The sequence below is a fragment of the Syzygium oleosum genome, unplaced genomic scaffold (genome assembly GCF_021117445.2).
Source record: "Syzygium oleosum isolate NSW1041296 unplaced genomic scaffold, Sole_v2.1 Sole_v2.32, whole genome shotgun sequence".
In the NCBI taxonomy this organism is placed as follows: Eukaryota; Viridiplantae; Streptophyta; class Magnoliopsida; order Myrtales; family Myrtaceae; genus Syzygium; species Syzygium oleosum.
In genome coordinates this window covers 3,125,052-3,150,814 of record NW_026607516.1, presented here as the reverse complement: position 1 = coordinate 3,150,814, position 25,763 = coordinate 3,125,052, and the positions used below count along the sequence as shown (strand labels likewise).

Below are 25,763 nucleotides of genomic sequence, written 5' to 3'. Positions count from 1 at the left end.
AGTTGGACTGCAATGCATTCCCCAGAATTCACGATTTCACTTTTGACATGCTCTTTTGAGTCGGTTTTGTCTCAATGTATGAAAGCACTGAAAAAAATATACCCACTAGCTTAGCTGTTCAAATTGAGGTACGCTGCATTATGAATCTTCGAGGTCTTCGGAGGTGTGGGACTCCTAAACGATTGTGGGAAACATGTGTAACTTAACCTTAATTTAAAATAAAAACTCGAAACACGACCCTACTCGAACCCAACCCGACCCGATCGTGCGACTATATCATGTTTGGGTCTTGTTTCGGATCGGGCCAAGCATACATATTCAGTTTTTTGGGTCAGGTCGGGTATCATGAAGACCCTACCCGACCCGACCCATTGACACCCCTACGCTAGACTGCTACAGCATAGTAATACAGTCATTTTGCAATTACATAGATACATCCTAATAAGATGGAGTTTTTTCCCCGGTTCCATAGTCATCCCTCGAGTTTTTTTTCAATGTAATCTCTTTAATCTGGACTCCTGAGATTGCATCTTGAGCCTGTCACCAATTAACATGGCAAATTAAATTGATCATCAATATACAGTCGAGGCAAATAGTAAAAGTTCGGCAATAGTACGCCGTGAATTTTTTTTTTCTTCTCCCAGTTTATAACTTGGTTAGCATAACTCAATCTTTCCATTCTCTAAAATCATGGGTTGGAGTTGGGACATTGAAGTTGGTAACTTGTCAGGGATATTTCAGTGATTTTGGAGAGTGATCTTTTTCTTTCTGAAATGGTAGATAGGTTATTTGTCGAAAAGAGCACAGTTGATGATGTTATATATGTCAGATCTGCAAACGCCCAAAAGGACCCAACAAGTCCCTCCAACATATTTTTCTATTGGGATTAGGCGTACAAACACAACTAAATAGAGAGTAAAAGCGAGAAAGAAAAATCGAGACACGAGGTTTTATTATAATACACTAGTTTAAGGGATACATCCAGCAAAAAATTCTACTATAATAGCATTTATCATTTCTATGTTACAACTCTCAATTGCAAGATAAATAGATTATATAAATATAGCCGACATAGTAGTTATTTATGGACCCAAACCCAAACTATCAATAAAATACGAGCTAAAACTATAAAAGCCCTCTGACGGCTTGGGGATGCTGCCCCCGCGGCCCCCACCAGGGCAGCCCCTACAACCTCCGCCCGCTCACCGAGGAGCGAGACTTCCATGCCTTCCTATTGATGAGGAGTATGAACTACACCTCAATAGTCTCAAATGTCTCACACAAGGCTGTCTCTTACCAAAGGAATGTGTTTGGTCGAAAATGTATTCATCCAACTCAACTATGCACAATTCGAGCCCCTTTTACTATTGAATGTCGTGTTAAGAACTGTACACAGGCGATTTTCGCATCCGTGATCAGACTCCGTTACCGATGCGTACCTTAAATTGCTTTGCATCTGATTTAATGTTGTTTACAGAAGTAACAACCCGTCAAACAGGGCAAAGTTGGTCAAAATGGCATTGGATTTGAGGCCTCAACTGGGATCCTTTTGTATCAGTTGCCGATGGATCATATATATGTCTTTAGCTTACCGTAAAGTCTTCAATGGTTCCTGGCTTTTACGTGGTACAAACATGTCAGATTCCGCTCAAACGCAATGCCAGCGATAAGTCCACAATGTTAGCATATTCGATGATGGCACATGTTATGAACAACTATTTAAATAAGTGGGTCATGCTCAACACTCGATAAAAGCACCTTATATCACTTAGCATATCGATTTTCTAGATCACGTTTCTCTTCAATCAAATAACCCGAAAACTCAAGAAGATTGTACAAACTAGATTATGATTTACTCCGTTGCAAATTGAAACCAAATCGACTTTCTGACAAGTGATAACCCATATTACTTTCTCATACCCCGATTTGGCGATTAACGAGACCTTCTCTCTTGCGCGCCTACTTCCGGCAACAACGACGATGGCCGATCTATTCGGGCCCACAGGCGAGGAGCTATATTAATCAAGGTGTCTCGAGCCTTCCGACTCGGGAGGAAGCAAAAGAGGTGTTGAGTGTCGACCACCTAAGCGCCCTATCCGTCATCTCCCCGATAACGCTTCAGGGAATTTCTTGCCTGGATCTAAGTCCATCTCGATCGTGGATCATATGAGCTCGGACAACACGGGATCCGCCGGAGACCCACATAATCAAAGATGGGTGACAAAGACCAGTTCATGAGATCAAGGCCCAATCAAGCGAAAAGGCCCAACCAAAGGACATACGAGACTTTGTTGATACCCAACATCACATCCCCGTCATTTGCAGAGTCAGAAGCTGGTAAACAGTGCCTGCAAATCGATCGAGAGAGATCGAGAGAGAGGGAGGAGGAGGAGGAGGAAGATGATACACCGCAAGTGGAGTCTCATGACTGGTCCCGTCGCCATGCTCGGTGGCGTCGTGGCCGCCGTCGTCGTCGCCAACTACATCTTCCTAGGCGTAATCATCTCTCTCTCTCCGTTTTTTGTTCGTTTTCATAGCCTCCATCGTTCGTTCGTCGCCTCCCGCCCGATTCTCTGTCTTATCGCTTTCAATTCATGAGCTCTATGCGGGGGCTGGCGATGTTGGATCTGGTTATTGCGGGATGGCGATTGGGTGGTGGGGGGGAGGAAATAGATTATTAAACTTTGAATGCCTGCAGTGACGAAATCCTTGCGAGTCGCATGAAATTGGGTTTGACTTTAAGCGCGAGTGGACAGCAAGTGGATGATATGTTTGTAACTGAATTCAGATGAATGATTTTGCGTGTCTTACGTCTGGTGCTTACTCGTTGTTCAATACTATATAAATAGTTTACTGGGAGTCTGTTTTGGTTTCAAAGCTTCAAGCTTGATTATACTGGATTGAAATTACTGGAAATGTACTTGTGAAGCTATGAGTAGCCTGGGAATTCAGTAATGGGAACATTTCCTAGGCTTATAAAAGGGTTTCCTAATATGTTGGTTGCGTGGTGGTTTTAGAATCCTACACTTGTTTCATGTCACAGGTTTGCCATTTCTTGGCATAAGTAGCTGTCCCTTATTGGTTTCGATCTAGTGGAAGAGGAGGGCCACTAGGACTTATGCTCGAATGAAAGGGATGGTAGGGAGAGAGATGAACTTGTAGGATGGAACTGAAAGACCTACTTCTGTTGGGATATTCGTGAGAATCCAGTGTTGCGAGATAGACATGGCTCAAGATGGATGTGAGGGAGATATATATAATGCGAATTTTGGATTTTCCTTTTGTCCGGTCTGGCCAGTCTTTTATTGTTTGTTCATTCCCATGGAAATAAGTTTTGCATTGTCATATTGCACAACAAATCGCATTGCTACATCTTCTGTTAAATCATTTTTGTTCTAGGATGGGAAATTCATGTACATGACCCATGTTACTTAGACTTCAGCTCTTGTCTGTTATTACAAGGCAATGCTATCTCACTTTCCAAGTCTTTAAAGCTAGAATAGGAAGTACATTGTATATGCTTGCACCGGCCTTCCACTTAAAAACTTGTTGAAAATTTGTGAAAGAGAAGTTGCGACAACCAGGCTAGGGTCCAATTAACTTCAGTCAGTTCATCAAGCAGTTTTTCCGCTGTCCCTTATATAACGTGTCTCTGGCTAAGCATGCAATCGAGTCACAAAGTCATTTTTTGTCACCTTTGTTCTTGATGTTCTTACCTGCTTTTTACATCGCTGTATCTGTAGGATCCATTCCGTAAGCCAGAGCCAAAGAAGGAGTATTCACCATCATCTACCAAGTGACCATGTTGACGTGTAAGCAATCTCCTTTTTCCCTAAGTTTTGGTCATTATCTCTGTTGGATTTTTGCTCCGACATGCCGATAACTTGGAATCTTTTATCAGAACTCAAAGTGAATGTGAGGACCATCTTTGGGCTGGGTTTTGAGCGTTCTTGAACCTTAAGATGGGAACAGCAAGTTGTATCTTGAAATATTAGTTGCGAGACCATTGTTCAACCCAATGTACCTGGCCATTCTCTTTTGTTGAATGCTGCTGTCGCATTTCCTGTTTGACTGCGAAAAATAAGTTGTTTTGAATTTGACCAGTGAACACTGTGGCTAATGCAAATGTTTCCATTAGTGGCAGAAGGTAATGAATTGTCATGCTGATGTTTCTGAAAAAGTGATTTAGAGCTTTAATGTTTGTGTTACTTGTTGGTGAACTTAAGGCCGCCTTTGGTACGATGTTAAACCGTGCTTTGCTAGTTGTGATAAAAGGAGATCTAAGCATCTTTTTTTACTATAGCAAAAACTTGACCAAATCAATAGAACAAAGGAAATACATAGAAAAGTACCTTTTTTTAAAAATACTAAATCATTAAAGCTAAATTTTAAGTGAGCATATTTATCTAAACTTTATGTAATGATTCGGTGGCATCTTTAGCATATTGATCTATATTTTTTTCTCGTAGGGGTTTTTAATTTTAATGTCGTCCATTTTTACTTTTTTAGAAGTTCACAGTATTTTTTTATTCATCAATGATTTTCTCTTGCTTGAGGTGCTGTTTCCTATTTTTCTTATCTAGAAATGCAAATTACATTTTTTATGCAAGTAGCATTTGTAATTTAAAAGGTAGCAGCACCTAACTCTATTTTGGACCTAAGTTACAATGATGTCAATGATCTACGGTGACGAGTCTCCAACCACAAGGCCTGGTCTTTCACTAAATACACTTGAACATCATTCTGCCAATGTTCCCCATAAGAGCGGGATTTCTGGGGCTAGAACTAGAACTAGTTTCACTACACAAACTGCAAAACACACACTTCCACCCCAAACGCATTACAACTCGGTTAGACCTAGTGTCACTTGGCAAATGGTTGATTCTGTCATCGCATCCGCGGCGCAAAAAGCTCGGCGATTTGCTCGCTCAACAATCTTCTTGAAGGTTGTTGTCAGAACAATCCTATATACAGCAAGGGAAGCGGGAGAATCATTTCCCTACAGGATAAGTATAGCTCTAGTGTCGCTAGATGTTATGATGTAATTTGTTGATCCGTCAATTAATGAGTTTCCTCTGGAGCACGAGAACTATTTCTAAGCAGAACTAAGTATCTTCTCCATTTACAGACGGAGTGATCTCAAAACTTGTAAACGATCTCCCACATACGAATAATTGTGTCACCAAGTGACTTGAAAAGAACTTGCAAGAAGGGCTGCCCTGCCACGGCCAAAGATAGAGTAAGTGAATGAACTCCGACAAGCGAACTGCCTTGAAGCAAGACCATCCTGTTTGCACCCTCAAAAACAATTCAAGAATTGAAGAATGTGTAAGAATTAATTATTTGTAATAGATGGAGTATTTGTAATTGATCCCTTTGCAAGCTTCATCCCAACAGATGAAAATGGGATGACAATGCTACGACATTCTCTCCGTATCCTTGTATATGGATTCCACCTCTTCCAAACATGTTATACCGCCAAAAATCATGTCAATGAAGATTTCCTTTCGAAAGGTTCACCAGCATTTCCATTACTAGATCATTCCAAGAATCAATTGGCCCCGGCAAGCACCAATGCAAGCAATCATTCTGGACCTTGGCATTTTTGTCTTGAGCAAATGGTTGGAATTGCCGATACGGACCCGGGTGTGCATCAGGCCGTAACAGTGACATCTGCGTTGTGTCAAGCAATGCCAAAGTGACCACTTTCCGGGATCCCATTTCCACAGCCTTCTCGAATTCCTCCAATTCAATGTTGCGCATAACTGTGTCCACATCCTTCAGGTCCACCTCTCCGCCTTTGAATGGAATCGTTCTATTGCAAGTCCCCCCACTAAACCATTCCCCATTCTCGAAATGATCAGGGGTGGTGGTTCTAAAGAAAACAAATGCCCGATTTTCAGAATTAGTGACAAAGTTCAAAACTAGCTGCAGAGCTTTTCTGTATGCATATTCGAAACCTAGCTCTGTCAAGTTCTTTCCAGGACAGTGGTGACATCCCATGACTGTATCTTTTTCATGGTAAATGGCAGTTTTCAGAAACCACTTGCCACCGGCAATCACCGCATAATCATAGTTCTTGTACTGCTCAGTCCATGTCTTGTCGAGTTTGTCGAGATGAAGCTGGATTTCTGATGAGGACACTCCATTTATATCTTCAAATATATCTGCTTTAACGACGAAAGGAGTCCATATGACTGCGAGAGTGAAGTTGTGAGCTGGAAAATGCCATCTTTTTGATCTGTACTCTTTGTCATGGTAGACCTCAATGGCTTCCTCAGCCTGCACAACATGATCATAATGTAAAGATGGAATAAGATTGATCTGCATCGAGGACCTACACCTCATCCAACTGCTATGGGGCCTGAGGAAAACAATTGGGGACAGCTGGATTTCTTTACGTCGCAGCTATTATAGGTCCAATTGATACTATGTGGAAGAATCTTATAAATGTGCAACCTGATTTACAAGGATGGGGTCTACCACCAGTGCTTCAGTAAAATGTCCCCCACTATATCGAGTTTCTTGTTGATACGTGCATTGGAAGTCTATCATGAAAATACCCCAATACTAAAAAGCACGCACTTACGACAACAAACCAACTTGAAGGATATGGTTGAGTTCAGAAACATCGAATCAAACACAAAGGTCAAACCTGCGCTATTCATAAGTGATTGGAAAACCTTGTCTCCATTGGATAAGATCCACACTTACGATAATTTAAAGTAACCTTTGGGTGGCTCATTCAACTGAGTGCGTGCACTAAAAACTAAAGAACTACCGTAACCATTTGGTGGAAAAGGGGCTAAGTTTCTAGGAAGAAGTTGACAAAACAGCAAGGGCGCCGGAAAAGATGAAGAAAATCCCTCACGATTTTTGTATTTTGGTTACAACATGGAAATTTCATTAAGACCAAATTAGAACTGACAGGTCTTCCTGTTGTTATGGAAAATTACAAGAAAACATCACAAATTATTGTAGTATGAAAAGAACAAAGAATTGACTCCCTAAAACGGTGGTGGGTAAACCAGCCAGCCAGGAAAAAGACTTGGTAGCCTCTTCAAAAGCAGTAGTCCAACCAAAAAAGTTGTATCGACCACATAAAATAAGCTCTTGAAACACCAATTTGTAGGTAATGCAACATCAAGAAATTAAACCAATTCTGACATCAAGCCAAAATAATTGTGTGGCCAAAATCTGCCAGACAGTCTACCAAAATATAGCCTGCCCCAGATACAATCTGCAAGAAAGAGTCCTAGAGGAACAATGGAAAGAACTCAAGGCAATCTCCATCATGAAATTCTACGTGAATAACTCATGACCTTCCACTCACTTTCGTATTCACGAGTCGTTTGAAGCAAATAGCTCTGGTATGGCACTTACAATGAACATTTATAAGCTGTTTAAAACGAGTTTCTTTCTCCGTTGGGTTTACATTGACTGGACAAAAGCTCATGGGAAGTGACAGAACAATTGTGGCAGTAGAAATTATGAGGCTGATGCTGAGATCACGTACCTGAGAGAGGATGCAGAGAAATGACTGAACATGGTTACGAGAGATGGAATCACCTATAAACGCCCACGACTTATTCTTCATCGTGTCAAGAAATTTCTCAGGGTCAAACTTGGGCAACTCGCAGTCCCGGGGAGTCCACCTCCAATAGAGGTAACCGGAATCAGGACGTCCATTTTTCATACAATTTTGATGAGCTTCAATCGCGTGGCAACTCTCATTGGTGTAAAAGGGACCGGATGGGTCAGGTAGCCATTCTCCAACAAAGATATCACAAGTTTCTGCAAATAATTTGGGCCAAAGAGCAATTAAAAATACGACACAGCACACCATCACATTCGATCAAAGAATCAAAATATGAAGAGAAGATCAATACATGCAAAAGAAAAAAAAAGTATGATTGCTCTATGCATGTTGCATTATACATATTGGCACAGCAAAATAAAAATGTTTATGTTTTCGGGAAATTTTGAGATTTATCTTGATTGCATTCAATGACTGAGTAAGCTTCATAACAGATTGTAGTGAACCGACCTTCTATCAAAGATGAATTCTCATTTTTCTTCCCTATAAATATATAAGACCACAACTAAACTTTAATTCAAACATGATCCTATATATTATTTCCTTATTGAAGCAGTTAACAAAACAGAGGAGAGAGAGATATGCTACCATGAATAATCAGCAATGCAGTTCCAAAGTAGGAGAGTATGTAAAGCAGAGTGTCACTTAATGTAATCTAATTTTTTCCCACCAATTCATAAACTCAGGTAAGAGAAAGCCAACTTAATGTGAAAATACACAACCCCATCACAAAACATAAACGCAGGTGCCGTAAAATGAGCTCCTTGATCCAGCATTTATTTCTGAACACTTTTGGAAAAGCTCAGATTTTGCTAGCCCAGAGTGATCTAACTTGACCGCATCATTCACAGCTATTTTCGAAAACTTTGGAAGACAGACCAAATAATGCAGAAAACATATCAAGTAAAGAACTCTACAGGCAATAAAGAATTCACTTTTTTAATTGCATTCGCAATGCATTGTGTCATTCTTGCAAGCCTTGTATCACAGAACATTCAGAGTAAGAACATAGGAATCCACCTGCCGTAAAATGAGCTCCTTGATCCAGCATTTATTTCTGAACACTTTTGGAAAAGCTCAGATTTTGCTAGCCCAGAGTGATCTTACTTGACCGCATCATTCACAGCTATTTTCGAAAATTTTGGAACACAGACCAAATAAAGCAGAAAACATATCAAGTAAAGAACTCTACAGGCAATAAAGAATTCACTTTTCTAATTGCATTCGCAATGCATTTTGTCATTCTTGCAAGCCTTGTATCACAGAACATGCAGAGTAAGAACATAGGAATCCACCCACCTGTCCGATTGATCAGGGACTCATTATTGGACGTGAAAGTAGCGGAAGAATGACCATCGCCCGGCTTTTGAATAGGCAGAGAGGCAAGAGGCGATTGAGTTTCAGTTATTGATTCTGAGACGGGTGGCTCCTGAACGACTGACGACGACAACCTGATGGAATCGGAGACGAAGAGGCGAAAAGCGAGACCTATCAATAGAAATGACAGAGCGAACTTGGCAAAGACGTAATTTTGCTTGTGGAGGGATGATGGGTGGATTTCAGACCTCATTTCCCTCACCTCCCCGTGCCCAAGAAAGGATCAAGATATAGCAAGGTTTGAGAGACAGAGAGAGAGGAGGGGGAGGAGGATTAGTGATTACTGCGAGCAAGCTTTTCGCAACAACCCAAGTGGTGTTTAACCAGAAAGAGTTTAATTATGAGAGAGAGAGACGGACAGAGACAGATAGAGAACACATCAGAAGACGGGTTTGAACGGGAGAGAGAGAGACGACGTGTCACGTCGCCTTTTACCCTCTTCCAAGCTGTTAATGCACATAAAAACTGTCGACACAGCGTCAAAAAACATGCAGTGAAGTTCAGACGGCAGAGGAGAAAAAAGAAGAAGATGACCAAAAAAGCAGTAGGCATGTAATGCCATAAAGAATTGAATACAGGAAGGCGGTAGATGGTTGCATGTGAGCTTCATCCAAATCCATGTTATAAATAAGGAGTGGGTACAACTGAATATGAGTGTGCAAAAGAATCGAGAACCGCCCTGTTCCGTCCGGTTCCCAGTTTCAATTTTTGGAAACCGGTGGATACCAGTCCAGTTCCCGATTACAGATGTGGAACCTTCCACCCGCTCACCCGGACCGAACTGGTAATATAATAATAATAATATTTATTTATTTATTTTAAAAGAAAATTCATAAATTTCTAATCTAAACCTAACTCATTCGACGCTTACAGCCTCACATTGAGCCGAGAAACACCTTCTTTCGCTTTCGCCTCACGCTCACTCTCTCTCTCTCACTCTTCTTAGTCGATGCTCACCTTATCATCTCCGACTCTCCATCTCCGTCTTTTCGTCTTTGTCTTTAGCTAGTAGGACTGGTTCCATGGACTCATTCGAGAACCGGATCGGACTAGAGGTCCAATTCTCGAGTGGATCTATAGAACTAATGGGCGGTTCCCAATTTTAATTTTTCGGAATCGGTCCTTAGTGAGCGGTTCTTAATTTTAGAGTAGAAACTGTCCATCTGAACCATGCTCACCCTTATAACTGAATACTGTACATAGAAACTTGCTATTGAATAATAAAGGAGGAGGAAATAGTAACCAATTGAATAATGGGTTCTCTCTGTTTTTATTTGTGGACTGTGGGAGGTTTGACAAAGAATGAATGTCACTGTCGCAACAGGTTGGACTTGGATATAAAATCTAACTGACGATAATGATTTTCATATTTTTTTGGGGTGGTAGAAATGATATGCTTTGGATTCAAGAAAGGTATAATTGGAATTTAGATCTAAGAAGCGTAATAATGAGTGGAAAGACTATGCACAGCTGGCAGGGAACCATCATCAAGGACAACTAAAGCTTGGCAACGTCAGACAGAGGGAGAGTGGTCCTGTCAGGACGTCTCTCTCTCTCTCTCTCTCGCATCTTCTTGAAATGGGAGGTGGCTCAGTTCAGCCAGTCCTCCCAGATTTTTCTTTTAAGCCAATTAGCATTTGCTTTTCCTTTTTCTCATCATGCATGCTCTGCTCCCAAAACGACAATTTTTAAGCCAGTCATCACGAATTCAAATTGTGACATCCACGACAGGTTCAGTTTGATTTGATCTAGCTTTTCACTTTAGCGGCGAATCTCCTCAGATGCCTACCACTTGCTATAAATTTTTGTTATTCTCAGCAGGTGCAACGTGTTTACTGTCCTTAATGGAATCAATCGATTTTACAACTCTGAAAGAGGTGAACAAAGGGGAGTGTGGCAGAATGATTTTTCATGAAGCTGACCAATCAAAATGAAGCCGTTTCTAACTTCTGGCCATCCATCTTTTCAATGTTACTGTAAACACTTACGCCATTTGTCTGTCATGTCATCGCACTAGAACGAGTTTCTTTCTTGGATGAATTAAGCCATACCAACATACGTGGACAATCAGCTCGAGGATTCCAGTACGAATTTCCTTCTGAAACAATAGTGCAGTGATTCATACAACTGCAACAGGTACAATCTCTCTCTCTCTCTCTCTCTCTCTCTCTCCACAAACTAAAGGTATTATCTGCCTTTTGGATTTGGAAGCACTCGGATGACCCACCAGTTGAAAAGTTGAAGCCACTATCTACAACACTGATTATCTGATGGCCCAGCGCGAAAAAAGCACAAAGAATTAAAATGAGATCGAGAGTTCAGAGACCCACACTTCATGTGGGGTTGAATTTGTCCTCCCATTTTTCTCATGAAGGGCCAAGGCCATGCATACACAGCGCGTGCCTTTCTGCTCTTGTACTGAACAGGTCAATAACCTCCTTAGAAGTACGAGCCAGACAACAGCCCCCACACCACCCGGTGCCGGCACTGCCCCCCCAAGTACTTGGATTCGAGTCAACGTCTTTCGGAAACGTAATATGCATACGGCATATAACATCCTTTAAATTGCATTTTGCTACAGGTTGTCACATTCATAAAAAAAGCCATTGTATACCAGCAAGTGCATAAAATCAGGGGCAAACACAGAGAAAAAGACCTTGAATTCAAGCACAATACAAACGGAATTAGAATGATGTACAGAGCAACTAGTAAGTACAGCAGTAGAAATAAATCTCCTCATCCGATGTTATATCTATAAATTCCATTTTAATCGACCCTTGAACTTCTAAGCTCTACAAATAATACACGACATACAGCGTGTCTACAAGTAAGGTAGAGGTAGAAATCTCAGCACATTCATCACATCTTCAAGTTCTAAATGAATCACACATTAAACTTCAAACAACTACCTCCCAGAAATCATGAAGCAAAAATGGTAAAATGAACAAGCACATTGCAAGACTTCTTTGAGCTGAACTCCCAGTAGTCTGAATACTCGCAGGTACAACTTGATGGCATCACGGTATCACTTGGGCATTCTGAAATGCTCATTATGCAAAATCAGTAATCAGCTGATTTTGGAACTTTCATACCAAACCCATGCTTCACTTTCTCGACTCTGTTAAAAAATGAGGAAATCAAACAAGCAATAAGTTTGACAAGTTATCTACCTTCATTATCAGGAATATGGAAGTTTCAACACAGAACAGTGCACATGATAATTTAGATGTGAACTTTCATTTCTGTTATGTCATTCCGCTATAGAACTTGCTATAATAGAGATTTTTAGTAGAAACGACAAGTAGAAGGCAAAGAAATAAATGTGCCCTGGCTATATGAATATAACAAGAAAGGAGAGAAAAGAGGAGTAATTATTGCTATCAAGTTTGTTCATGGCTTTAAATATCATGTTAACCACAATTTCATAGGTAAATCACCATAATTTCTTTCAGACACTGTATGTGGTAGGCAGTCCCAAATATCATCTACGGCCAAATTCAGACAAGCAATTCATTAGCCTCAAATGTGATTAAATAAATTAGACCGTGAAAATCACCAACTACTAGCACTCACGTTGGAGCAAGTTTACCGAGGCAATCCAGCTCTTCACCGGTTTCCTCGTCCAAGACTCGTCCGGAGATCTCGATGATGTATGACCTATCTCTACCAGTCGGAAGTCCTCTGGAAGCAAGTAAAGCCAAATCCTTTTCATGAAGTTCTCGACCATTAACAAAGATGCTTGTATTTCCTCCCGCACAATTCTCGGGCATAGGATAGTTAAATTCTTCAATGAATGGCTGCAGGGGAGAGAAGAGAGAGAGGGACATTCTTTAAAACATAACCAGAAATAAGCCATTCGAAAGGGAAAATATGCATAAACATTGGCTTCATATTGAGCATTTAGTCAGATAAGTTTGTATTTGCTGCCTCACCGGAATTATGCCAAGACAAGATCCACCAACGACCCCCCAAAAACCAGCTCGATAATCGTACCTGGATTAAGTAAATTAAGGACAAAATTGTGAGGAAAATGTATATGGCTAGCAAATGTGCACAATAGATAATTCCACACACAACAAAAATCCATCAAGAGGAGAACAAGTTTGAAAGAAATATTCGGTCTGGTCAAATCAAGTATCCCTAGTCAAACTAATAGTTAATCTAAGCTCTAAGTGGGAGCCAGATTCATACATAAAACACTTTGCACTTCAACCTTAGGAAAAGCATGCACAACAACTCGATAGGCCAAAAGTCTATAGGTTCTCTTAAGTGAAGGGATGGAACTAGGAATATTAGTAAAACCCTATTGAAAATATGACAGAGAAAAGATCTACCAAAAGAACAAGAAACCAAGGCTACTTCTGGAGATTGGATAATCACCAGAAATTTCCAGGCTGTATTGGTCCGGCAAGCTTCTCAGCTTTCCTTATCAAACGATCTGATATGGGATGCCCATTTATTGAGACTTTTGCTTTGCCATGCTCGTCACTTTGATTGGACCTTGAAAGATCCTTGAAGCTCTTCTTGATAATGTTCATGAAAAATGATTCGTTCCCCTTGTTACTTCTCGGTTGATCATGTTCTCTGCCTGCATCTCCAGATTCTTGTGATACCCCAGTATCGGAGCACTCATTGAACGATACTTCCATCTCAGTTGCAAGTGAAGCCTCTTGTAGAGAATTCTGCCGCAACATAGCCTTATTTGGTAAGACCTTTTCATGATCCGATCGGCTACTGCGATTCCCCTTACCAAACCGGTTAACTGCATGATTATGGGAAGAGTGATCAAAATGTTTTTGTAGAGGTGAACCGGGAGGTGGTGGAGACCGAGTAGAATTTGTTGGCTGCTGTGACGAGTCTCTCAATCCAATCAAACCGTCAGGGCTATGCTCATCATCCGAGTTACTAGGGGAGGTAGAATGCAGACCTTCCATCTCTTGAGAGTTACTCAGGCTTAAGTTGTGGCACGCTGTCAATGGAGCTTGCTTTCTGTCCAATGAAAGAAACTCATAACCAGAATTATCGAAATCCTCAGAAGAGAAATTGGTGCTGTCTCCATTGACATAGCCACGGGAATGCACATAATCTTCTTTCAGTGCCTCATAAGAGCTGTCTTCATAATCGGCATTAGCTTCTTTTGCTCCTGTGTGAGCAGAGAAAACAAGTCTCTTGTTTAAAACCGTATATGAAATCATTGTAGAACAGGCTCCGCATCGAACTTTTTGCCGCTTCTTTGTCATGAGCAGAACTTTCTTGGGAAGTTGCAGCAATTCAAAGCAATTGTGACAAGCTACAAATGGGGCAGCACCAGCAATGGGATGCAATCTACGACCACTACCAGCTAAAACAACCCTTGGAGGTTGGCGTTGTACAAAGCCACCCATTTCATAATTCAAGTCAATTGGCTGTCTAACATGGGACTGTGGCTTGTGAGAAATAAATGGAGGGACAGCTGACCTAGGATTGAGCGAATGACAACCCAGTGAACCTGGATCCTCATGATGATACAAACCATTATGTTGTGGGACATCAGAGAACTTCTTATTGTAGAATGCAGTGGGTGGGACTGCTGTAGAAACCTCCCGATGGTTGTCACAGCAATGGTGGCAACGGCAAGCAGACTGATGAAGACCTGAATTTTTGTACGGTCCAAAAGGATCCGAAGTAGCATCAGCATACTCTCTTGCATAGAACATGTGAGGAGGCGGTCGATGGTATTCACCTGGAGCTGTCCCGTGTACATGAGAAGCATAAGTATCTTTGTACCCAGGGAAATGATTGGGTTTCTGCACTGAGCTGTAAAATCTGTGCATAACATCGTGCTGGTTGGTGTAAGAGAAGGGGTTTTGCTGCTGCCTTGTATAAGGGAGCCCCGCAGAATGTCTATAAGGATCAAAGGACCCAAATGGGTTTCTATTCAAATCTGAAGAGCCAATGGGAAAGCATGCATTTGGACCAGCATAAGCATCTGGAGCAACCGTCCCTCTATTTAGAGGAAAACTATCCTTGGCTTTGTCAACCACATCACAGGACCGAGCAAGTTGATCCTTAAGTTCATCCAATTTTCTAAGGAGTTCAGCTCGATCGCTTTCAAGGTAATGAACTCTGTTATCTTCATGAAGATCATTGTGTTTCCTTAATGGTGCTTCATGACTGAAATGAGAATCTAACTGGTAATTTGAAGGACCCTCGTCAGGATACCTAGAAGTCGATAACCTTACACCATGGAAATCACTGTGCATGCTTTTCGGGAATTCATCCTTGCCACCCATCTCCCTAGTTTGCCAATCGACCATTTTTCCTGATCTTTGAGGCCCAATTGTGGAGCCATTTTGGGGTCTGTCTTCTCCATTACCTTCACAAAGCCCATTACCAGCGTCGTTCTGATCAAGTCCACTCTCAACAAGCCAGTTTGGAGTCGCGTCTTTGGAATTGCAACTAGTAAATTCACTGCCTACCATACCATTTCCCTCCAAACCCCTATGATCAAAGCTCAAAGATCCCACATTGGATTTGACATCCGAAGCAGAAGAGCTGCACAAGTTGGCTGTTGCTTTTTCTGAGAGATTCTCGGGTTTTTCACAAATTCCTCCAATCCTTTCATCGTCGGACTTCTCGGATAAGCAATCAGATCCCTGGACTTTAGGTTTTGCTGCATGTCGAGAAAAGAAAGAGTTCAGCTCGAAGATCAACATTTCTTTTATGTGTGTAAACATAGTGAACTTACCCTCCTTATAGTTTCCACACACATCGAGTTCCAAGTCTTCTGAATGCAGCAGAAATGACAAGTACCAGGGTTTTGAGTTCGATCAGGTACTTCTAATGTCCTCTAAACCTCCCTAGTCTCCTACAAATTGGCTTTGTTTATTATTTTGAGTGAAAAATGTATGTTTTTTCTTCTCTCGTTCTCCGCCCTTTCCCAGTCGAATCAATCACAGGAAGCCCTCTATCAGACCGTGAGCAAAAATCCTGACGAACGAGCATAGGCAAAGCCATCATTTTGAAATCGAGACACGTATCGAAGTTTGCAAAGAAAGAATTGATAATCCCCGAACTACGAATCATCATGCTGCGTCACAACATCAAAGTTCCGACCAACGCATCTAACGCAATGCCTCGACTATTTTAGCAAATCGTGAACCCTTCATCTCCATAGTACTGCCCACAATGTTCCCATTAACCAAGCAAGACTCAAATTGACTCGGCAAGCGCGAAACAAAAAGAAGAAAAAAAAAAGGAACTTTACCCCGAAGAACAGCTCCGCAACCACCGCACTGATAAACAGAGTAATCGGCGAGCTCCGGCAACAGATTCTCGCACTTGGGACACCGAACCAGCCGAACTTTCTCCGCGTTCTCCATTCGAAGGAAAACCTCTCTGAGAACCAGAGCGACAAGTCTAAGCAGAAAAACAAAAAGCTCCTTCTTTTATTGTAAGGGAGAAAACCAGGGGGGAGAGAAGGTCATTGAACTGGATTCCTGAGGCCTCTGGGTGGTTTCTAATGTGAAGCGAAAGGGACAGGCGGGTCCGCGAACGGTCGAGACTAGCAAAGTCTTCGACTTTTTAAAGAAAATGTCCACCCTACAGATTTTTCAGCAAGCAACGACGACCCAGAGAGAGAGGAGGGACGACACTGAGGACATGGGTGGAGAAATATTTCTTCAGAAATCTACGCACGAACCTCGAACTCGTGGGGTTCTGCAGAGAAGATCGAAGCTTGGTGGTGGCTCTGATTTTAGAGAGGGAGAGTTGGAAGGGATCATCTTCCAAAGACCATTGCCGTTGCCGCGGAAAGTTAATGCCGAAAGGAAATGCAAGGGAGGAATGAAAGAGAGAGGGAAGGGGAGGATAGGAGACGACGTCGTGTGGAGGGTGGGACAGCGTCGTCGAGCCAATGATGCTCCTCGGAGTCGGGGAATGACTAGGATTCGAACATCAGGAGGACAAATGTGCGAGGACAAGAATTATGTGCTATGCCCACCCCTGTTGCTGTTTGCTTGTTCAGCACTTGATCTCGTGATGTTAATGATCAGTCAAAATCTCATTATTCTATCGATACCACAAAAGGACGTTGGACCTGTCTTAGTGTCTTGCACCCATAATCCGAATAGTTTTCTTTTCCGAGCTAATCCACTCGGAAATCTTCATTTCATAAATTGTTATAGTAACGAGTGGAGAACTTCCCTCCATTTATCGAACTAAAGAATCAATGCGTGGTCCCGAACTCGATGAGTTAAACCAATGTGTGCTTTGATCTACGAGCGGGCTCTTTCCAAACGAAGGAGGAGGCGGGTCTGGTGCGATTAAACTCCTAAAATGGATGATTAGCAATGATAAGTAAGGGGGTGACTGCTTTTCTATCACCTGACGGAGAGATTCCAGGGGTTGATGGGAGGAACTGGCGCTTTTGCTTTTTCTTCCAATTTCTTTCCTTATTTATTATAAGCTTTCAGCTTTATTCGCTCTTTTATTTTATACATGGAGAAACGAAAAGAGGGGAAAAGTGAGGAAATGACAGGGGGAGAGAGAAAAGCACTGTTTTGGACTCTCCTGAAAAGAAGTGAAAGAGCCAAAGTGGGAAAGCGAGAGACAGAGCAAGAGCAGACAGAGGCGCGTAAAATTACAAGTCTGGCGATTTCCTGAGAATTTGACCGGTGTTGCCATCTGCCTAAGATATGCCGGGGCCCACCTGCACACCTTGTTGACTTTAGAGGTTCGGACAGCGGTGCATTTTCTCAGGATGATGTCCAGGCTGGCAATGTCTCATTGGAGCCCAGAACCTACCGAAAGAGGAGAGAAAAGGGTTGGGAGGAGTTCACGGAAGTAAGTTGGTGGTTGAGCTGAAGGAGGGTGTGTGAGCTTTTGTCTTTATGAGAGGGGGGGAGTTGAGTGAGTCATTTATGCAGAATTACAAGGCTTTGCCTTTTGTGCTTGGACCCTTTCTTTCTCAGACACGGCGGCCCACTTCTTCATACAGAACTTGAACAGCCTCTTTCGGAGGACCTTCTCCGCCTTTCCTTTCTTTCTCTTTGATCTTGGCTTTTTCTTTTGTGAGAATGGTTCCTGATTAGGGTGCTTAGCAGCTGATTAAACATGTACTGTTGTGTGATAGTGATGGCTCTCCTTGACGAGCAGAGCATACCGAATGTGAAAAGCTACCGCGAGAATATAATTTCTTCTAAGGCTCCGTTCGTTTGGCGGAAAATATTCTTCCGGAAAATATTTTCCGGGTTTTCCGGTGTTCGGGGGGCGGAAAACGTTTTCCGTGGAAAAATATTTTCCTTCCCCCCTTCACAAAATAGCCTAAGTCTATGGAAAATGATTTTCGCTTCTTCAAAAGCGGAAATCATTTTCCGGAGCTTCTTCTTCTTCTTTTTCACTAAGGTCGCCGGCCACCGCCGCCGCCGCCGCGCCCGCCGCCGCCGCCGCGCCGGCGCCCGCCGCCGCCGCCGCCGCCGCGCCGGCCGCCGCCGCCGCCGGTCGCCGCCGCCGCCGCCGCCGGTCGCCCGCCGCCGCCCGGTCTCCGCCCGCCGCTGCGCCGCCGCCGCCGTCGCCCGCGCGCCCGTCGCCGCCGCCCGGTCGCCGCCGCCGCCGGCCGCCGCCGGCCGCCGCCGCCGTCGCCGGCCGCCGCCGCCGCCGCCGCCGCGCGCCGGCCGAAAATATTTTCCGAAATTTTTTCATATTGGTCGCCGAACACCGGAAAATTATGTTCCGGGAAAACATTTTCCAGGAAAATGACTTCCGGGAAAATATTTTCCAAAAGGAAAATATTTTCCGCCAAACGAACGGAGCCTAAATGTTCGAATTTTCCTTTTAGGAAGATCTATTTTTTACTGAACCGACAAAGATGTGTTGGATTTAAGTTAGGAAGCTGTCCGTTAGGAAATGGGTGGTCCTTTGATGGGATTTGACGAATGAGGAACCATGAAGGATAAGCATTCTTTTAAGGAATCTTTGGAGGAGGTTAGGAGGTCTCTGCCTCTTTCATGCCATGCACGTTAGGATCAATCAATAAACAACCCAATATCCAATAAACAGGCAAACCACCCCGCTATTTTTGTTGCTCCACGAACTCATGACAGGCTGTTCCAAAATTTGAGACCAAAGTCAGAGTCGATTCGCCGTCGACTCGAATGATCAACTAACACACACCAGCCACACAGCATAAAGAAAGAGGGTTTGCCCGTTGGAAGAGTCATCACAGTCATTACGAAGACTAGCCTCTCTGATCGCAGAGGATTATTTCTTATGCCAAGCTGTGGGGGCTGGCTTTTGATCATCATTGCAAGATGATTGGAGGTGTCAATCGCCCTGTTAAACAAATACTAAATGACATCGTCTTTTTTCTTAACCTAGTCATTAGGTAAGAAATGCTCCTAGAACAAATCCAAACAAAAGGCTCCAAATCCAACGTAGGTCATTACACAAATATCCATGCAAAATAAAGCCCTCGTCTTTATCCCTCTCATGTCTCTGTCGTTTGCATTGTTCATTACCCCAATTTCTGCTTTACCTTTCTCCCACAACTTGCCAACGTTTAATCAGATTACTTTATTTCAAAAGATGGATAAGCTCAAGGTTGAATGCCAGCACTTTTACGTTATCTGCAAGTCCAGGCATGTTTGTTGTCCACATTTGTCTCGTCCTCTTCTGTTATTTCACAGGTTCAGCAGCCAAATCTCAAGTATATTTGACCAGGTCCAATTAAGCAAACTATGTTTTCTGCATCATGAGCCGAATATCTCTGCCTAAGAAACAAGTAAACGGCTGAAATCACAAACTTTAAAACAACCTGATTTATCAATAATTCCCAATCAAAAAGCTGTACTGAAGTAACTGTTGGCGACTTCGTCACACAATATCTGCAAGACCATGCTGTTGCTAGGCCCTATACATCTCGGGGTTTTGAATTGGCTAACAGCGGCTCCTAATCCTATGTAATAGTCTAGGATCTTCTGGAACGTACCTCTCCGGACAACTCGGAGTTCAAGGGCCCCTATCGCGCCCACTTTGCGCGCGCCAACATACCCTGCATCGATAAACGAGCGGTCCAAACAGTTGCAGCATTCTCTCAAGATCTCATCGCTGGCTTGACCATTCATCTCCCAGAATATCACGTAGTGACCTGGGTCCGTCGAGAAATCCACGTGGCTGGTGAAATCTATGACTTCGAGCGTTTCTTTTACCAGTAACTTGGCTGCTGCTTCGACGGATAACTGCAAGTCTTTCTCAGTGTTCTTGTCAATGTTGACAGTAAGCAAGAGATTTCTTCGGCAGATAAATTGGAGTTCAGGGGTGGAGTTGTGAAATCCCACGACCTTCACCACGTCTCCTAGCCTGTATCGATACAGCCCTGCAAAATTTAAAGTCAGAAAGTTACCATTCAAGGGAATAAAAGGAACAGAGATGATAAAAACAATAAATGGGAAAGAGAACTCATATAGATTGACATCGCATGTATCGATGCGTAACTCTCCTAACAAAAAGCAAATTTATTCCTAGAGTAGGCCTTGTAAGTACAAATAGACACCGAATTACAGCAGTGTAGATGGTATAATTAACAAAGTTGCATCAAATAGTTTTCCAAACTAAACATGGAACAAACATAATAATGACATTACATTATAAATCCCCTGAATCTCAAAGAGAAAAAGGCAAAATGGTAAGAGAGAGCCTTATTTATTTGAAGATACTAAAATGTGGAAAATCTTAATCACAATAGCAGGAAGGGAGACTGACACATTGTGCAAGGAGGACAAGTATGACAAGGTTGCCATATGCAGGAGCTTAAGAAAGGTTAATTAACATAAAATAAAGTCAAAAAGGTCAACAATGAGATTCTAAAACTGGCCACAAGATACCGGCATTTCCAGTAGGCAACAAATTAAGAGAATAAAATTATAAGAAATCCAATTTGGAGGATGTGGATTTATCCTGGTCCGGAAAATTTATTCTATCTAAAGAAACAACGACCTTTTTTATTCTATATATACTCGTCTGAACTTATCTCTATAATAATATAAAATAAGAAAACAAGGCATTTACCTAACCCTTGTTTGTCTTCCATCAGAACTTTAATGCAGTCTTGGTGGGGACCGAAATAAATCTATTAAAGCAAGAAAACAACCAAGAAATTCTTCTGGCTCATTTCTTAAAGAAGCAGTCGTGTTTTGATTGTTTTTTCAATCAATTCTTAGAACTTTCCTTCTACAGAAGCAATTAGTGATCTTGTACTGTGGTAGATGCACGAATAATTCTAGGGAATAACCTTCCAGTGAAATTCTGCTCTACTTTCTCTGAAAAAAGAGTGGCCACTAACCTAACCAGGAAGTGGTGGTGGAATAAATTTCTGCGTTTCATGTTTCCTTGCTGCCCAAGCATGCAGCAAATTGAAATTTATCGCTTTCCAGTCGAACAAAATCCTAAATAAAAAGAAAAGATGTAGTGCCTCTCTCTCTCTCGGATGGAAGCTAGTGCACTGACTTTCTTCTAAGTGCTGCAAAAGTCTCGTCCTTCCTTAATGGAAGCCAGCATATACTCTTCTTTTTGCACTGGAAAAGAGTCTTCCACTCAAGTCACCACTTACAAGTGACCCAGAGAACTTATCGTCCAGGTGAACAATCATAAAGCAAAGATAATGTAAGGTTTAGGAAGTCTCCGCCCGAGGGAAACATTTCATAAAACATCCAAGTCCAACCTCAAAAGGGATTTTTTTTTTTATATCAATGAATGAAAATGGCCTGCAATAAAAACAAAACTAAGATAGATGCAGGACTCTGTTTGTGAGGGATAAAACAAGATGAGCCGGCCAAGCACAGAGATACAGGCAACCCCCAAGCCAATTAAAAGAACACCCACAAAAACCTGCTGACAGTGACAAATGAATTGGAAGAACCATTTCTCTTTTGAAATAAATTTTGGGATAAAAACAGAAGTAAAAGGATCAAGGAATCTCTGAGGTTGTGCCATGAAATACCTCAGAACACACCCAAAATACGACAGAATACACGTGGATCTTCTACAAGAACAGGCCGTCTATCTTGTAACAGATATGATGGACCGCTTAGATATGCCACCAATTTGTCTAAATGGCTTCAGATGAAGAAATAAGGCTGATCTCAAAGTTCAAATTTCAAATTCTAATTCCACTAATCAAAAGAGCTAAAGTTTAAAGATCATGTTTGTTGGTTCTGTCTTATTAACCGTAAGAACAATTGGTTTGTTTCACTCTTATTAGCACACGGGATTTAACCACCCTAAGTTGGCCACACAGATCTTCCTCCATACACGGTACACCAGAATGCTCAACAGGTTAGCATTTGTTTCCCTCTGGAAACAGAAAAAGGATTTGCTTTTTTTTTTTTAAGTTAGAAACCAGAGAAGAAATATGGCGGAACACTTTATGCATGGTCTGGGAGATGAAATTTCATCCATGTGTTGTGTGTATGTGATACTGAAAGATATGACAATGAAGAAAACTTGTGCTCATTATGAAGACACAACCTAGACATAAAATTAACAAACATACCTGCAAAATTGGTGACAATAATCTCATACTCCTCACCAACCTTGACTTCAGTCAGACCCACTGGCTTTGGATCGACACAAAGCAAAGTGGATGATTCGTTGTCTTGGCCTGAGAGTTCAGTCATCTCCCTGAGAGGGATAAATTCAAAGTAGCCAATGTTAGGAAGAACGGCAAAAGAAGCCAACTCCGGCGGCAACTTAGGATTTACGTTAGCTCCAATCCATCCTTCAGACGATCCATAATCTGCACTTAATAAAGGCAGATCCCCAGCATAGTGCCTCAGTTTCTTTACATACGGCTCCATTGACCCAGTCATAATCCCATAAATGTACTTGGCATTTGGAAAAAGCTCCTGTATTACTCCATACCAATTACTCAACCGGGAGCATTTACTGTATATGAGATCAGCCAACTCAGGGTCTGGCTTAAGCAATTTTGACATAGCCGCTCGGATGGATGGAACAGTGACTTGACTAGTTAGGTCCCCGCACCTCATATCATTGCACAGTTCTTGCCAAACTAATTCGAAGGTTCGAAATGCATGGACGATGCTATGAGCAAATGTGGAGGACACATACTGGACTTCGTTGCGGAAGATAAGCCCGCACAAGAGATGGCAATATAAGGATTGGTGGAAATCAGGACCGAAAATCACCTCATCTGGACTGCAACAAAGAGACTGCATTGCCCTCATAGTACTTTTGAACTGTGCGCTTCGAAACACATTAGTTGTGGCAGTACCAGCCACCAGGCCACCTTTGGTTTTAAACTGCTTGCTGCTATAAATGAACTGTAAAGCCTTTCCACTCCCAATAGGGTATACTCTGTGAAGGATAATCGAACTTTCAAAATAAAATTTGGCAGCGCACATAAAAAATTTAAGACAGTGATCAAGATGATGTCTAGTGTGCCAGAATTCCACAAAATCTTTGTCTAGAAATCTGGGATTATGTAGATGATAAATTGCGCCCCAAATACAGTATTTTAAATTCATGTAGATTATTCTGAGTTAAAGAATGGTGCAGATCACAAACAAAAAGGTTAGTTAATGTATATATGCAGAAACTGATTTAAAAGTAGTCATACAGCCCTGAAACTAGCAAGAAGCTCTTCTTGTATACCTGTTTCGAAAGGCAAAAGAGGTTCTGTATATTTGCATAGTTGACTCCACAAGCTCATCATTGAAGGGTACATATTTCGGCTTTCCCTGAGTGGTACCAGAACTGCAACGCCATGCAAGAATCAATTATGGCTACAGAATCCATTCATTATGGTTTCATAGTAATAGAATCATCGAAGCTCTATTACCTTAATGATATCGTGGTTATAGGTTTTCCGGTGAGGATCGGGGACGAATCACCGTCCGCAATCCTCTGGATGTAAGACTCCAATTCCTTGTGAGTAACAAGAGGAAAATGAGTCTTGAAGCTCTCGAGATCAGTTTTTCCCTTAAGCCCCGAATTCTGCAAGTACTCCGCCTCAGCATTCTCTTCCAAGATCTTCTTCAAGGTCTCTTCTTGAACCCTTTTGGCGTCTTTAGTCATAGCCTCAAATTCATCTATAACAATGTCAAAATTCGTGCCTTCCATCGTGTCCAACATCTTCAAAATCCCCCAGCTGCAACATAAGCGAAAAAAAAAAGGGAATATAAGTACCACCAATGATGAATAGAACAGTGAAAGTACTGATGTGATGTAATTCCCTTTAACGTAATCACTTACCTCAAGAGGGCCAAGTAGTACATACTCAGACGCAAAAGAAAAACCAGATTACGTAGGCATTCAACATATTGAATTTCTTCAGCAGAGAGTAAAAAATGGTGAATAATGTTGAGGTGAAACAGTGGAGGACAAAATTTTGAATCTTTATAGAAACAAACGTTTGACATCATGCATGAGCAGAGAACATCCACTGAGGGAGCTTGTGTCCAAGAAAGACCAAATAAATAAACAGCTGGCATATTGACTTTCTGGAACTTTCTCCGGCCCAGAAAAGGGAGCTTAATAAGAGCAGATTCAAAGTTCCTACTAAAACTCCAAGTTCAACTGTCACCTTCAATAAACATGAAAAGTAAAAGAAGTGTGTGCTTTGCTTCATAATTGAAAGTCCAATAGAAGACTATACTCATACAATGATCAACTTAAGAAACCATGGAATAAAGCCAAACTGACTTATTGGGTGAATCTCAAAGAAACGAAAACTAAAAAACTTCCCAGAGACTAATGAAGCATGAAAAACTTACATGCCACAAGAACCAGTTCCTCAGCCCAGGTTTGGTAAAAGCAAGAAGTGTGGTATGAATTCCAACCACTCTTTTTTTTTTTTTCCTCTTTTTGAAAGTGGTCAACTCAGTCAACCATACAGAATTTTCGCGGAAGCTGCACCTCTATGCGCTTCAATGAATTGGGGCGGTGCTGAAAAGCAAGAAAAACAGAGGTTAACAACCAGTAGAGTTGGTGAATAATCTAGACTATACAGTGATCCAAAGCCGAAAGCAAAGATTAGTTTCGAATTGACAACCCAAGCACACAAACAGAGAATGGATAAACAGAAAAGAAAGGGAAAGAATTAAGGTTAACAAGAGACACCAACACAAACACACACACACACACACACACACAGAGACAGCGGCATGCGGACGCATGCAGTACCTGTCGCCACAAAACGAAACGAACGAGCTTTAACTTGTTCTACAAGAAAAAAAGGGAACTAGCAGCAGAGATGGAAGAAGAAAATTCAAGAGCACAAGCAAATGGGCGAATGGAAAGGAACAGGGAGGGAGGGAGGGAGAGGGAGGGTACCCGGAAGGAACCAGAAATCTGAGTGGAGCCAATTGTAGACAAAACGAGGATGTTTTCATAGGGGGGAGAGAGAGCGAGAGTGAGAGAGAGAGAGAGAGGGGCCGAGTTGGGTGTGTAAATCTCGATGTAGACGAGGTGAAACAGGGGACGACAAAGCCAAGGTTGGCAATATACATCGCCGACTCCTTTGCCACCCATTTGTCTTCATCTGCATTATTTACTCGAGGGAGAGAGAGAGAGAGAGAGAGAGAGATCGTGTTGCAATCGTCCGTTTGTTTGGTCTCCATTTGTCGCATTTGTTTGTTTGTTGCCATGTTGGTCTCCATGTCAAGCGGGGAAGAGAGAGTGAGAGAGTGAGAGATTCGTTCGGCTGGCACCATACGAAAGCGGAAAATCAGGCAACAACTGATTCTCTGCATTTCTTTACCCAATTTGAACATTACCTCAATCAGAGTTGGCT

At 42.1% G+C, this 25,763-nt stretch overlaps 3 protein-coding genes and 1 long non-coding RNA gene across 7 annotated transcripts; 1 reads left to right on the top strand and 3 right to left on the bottom strand.

The window, feature by feature from the left end:
- Positions 1-2,327: 2,327 nt before the first annotated feature.
- On the top strand, positions 2,328-4,146 carry LOC115686968 (uncharacterized). Its single transcript, XR_004006400.2, has 3 exons — positions 2,328-2,496; positions 3,744-3,812; positions 3,902-4,146. It is a non-coding gene; the product is annotated as an uncharacterized LOC115686968 (long non-coding RNA).
- A 1,171-nt stretch (positions 4,147-5,317) lies between these two features.
- Positions 5,318-9,495, bottom strand: LOC115686966 (protein trichome birefringence-like 25). Of its 2 annotated transcripts, XM_056304650.1 has the most exons (4): positions 9,163-9,495; positions 8,897-9,048; positions 7,517-7,794; positions 5,318-6,282 (listed from the first exon to the last, which is right to left on the bottom strand). In XM_056304650.1, exons 1-4 carry the CDS (start codon positions 9,165-9,167, stop codon positions 5,491-5,493), a joined length of 1,227 nt encoding a protein of 408 aa, XP_056160625.1. In that variant the 5' UTR covers positions 9,168-9,495; the 3' UTR covers positions 5,318-5,490. The 2 variants fall into 2 exon arrangements, with proteins under 2 accessions (XP_056160625.1, XP_030468266.1); XM_030612406.2 differs by having other exon boundaries at positions 8,897-9,493.
- Positions 9,496-11,604: 2,109 nt separating this feature from the next.
- LOC115686964 (uncharacterized) lies at positions 11,605-16,788 on the bottom strand. The gene is made up of 5 exons (XM_030612404.2): positions 16,221-16,788; positions 13,355-15,626; positions 12,907-12,967; positions 12,548-12,771; positions 11,605-12,092 (listed from the first exon to the last, which is right to left on the bottom strand). The coding sequence occupies exons 1-5, from the start codon at positions 16,333-16,335 to the stop codon at positions 12,035-12,037; spliced, it is 2,730 nt and encodes a 909-aa protein (XP_030468264.2). The 5' UTR covers positions 16,336-16,788; the 3' UTR covers positions 11,605-12,034.
- Positions 16,789-19,755: 2,967 nt separating this feature from the next.
- LOC115686965 (jasmonoyl--L-amino acid synthetase JAR4-like) lies at positions 19,756-25,476 on the bottom strand. 3 transcript variants are annotated; one of them, XM_030612405.2, is made up of 6 exons: positions 25,304-25,476; positions 24,745-24,916; positions 23,811-24,119; positions 23,624-23,725; positions 22,503-23,326; positions 19,756-20,327 (listed from the first exon to the last, which is right to left on the bottom strand). In XM_030612405.2, the coding sequence occupies exons 3-6, from the start codon at positions 24,101-24,103 to the stop codon at positions 19,789-19,791; spliced, it is 1,758 nt and encodes a 585-aa protein (XP_030468265.1). In that variant the 5' UTR covers positions 24,104-24,119; positions 24,745-24,916; positions 25,304-25,476; the 3' UTR covers positions 19,756-19,788. The 3 variants fall into 3 exon arrangements, with proteins under 3 accessions (XP_030468265.1, XP_056160615.1, XP_056160614.1); XM_056304640.1 differs by lacking the exon at positions 25,304-25,476 and adding an exon at positions 25,154-25,294; XM_056304639.1 differs by lacking the exons at positions 24,745-24,916; positions 25,304-25,476 and adding an exon at positions 24,224-24,638.
- Positions 25,477-25,763: the final 287 nt, after the last annotated feature.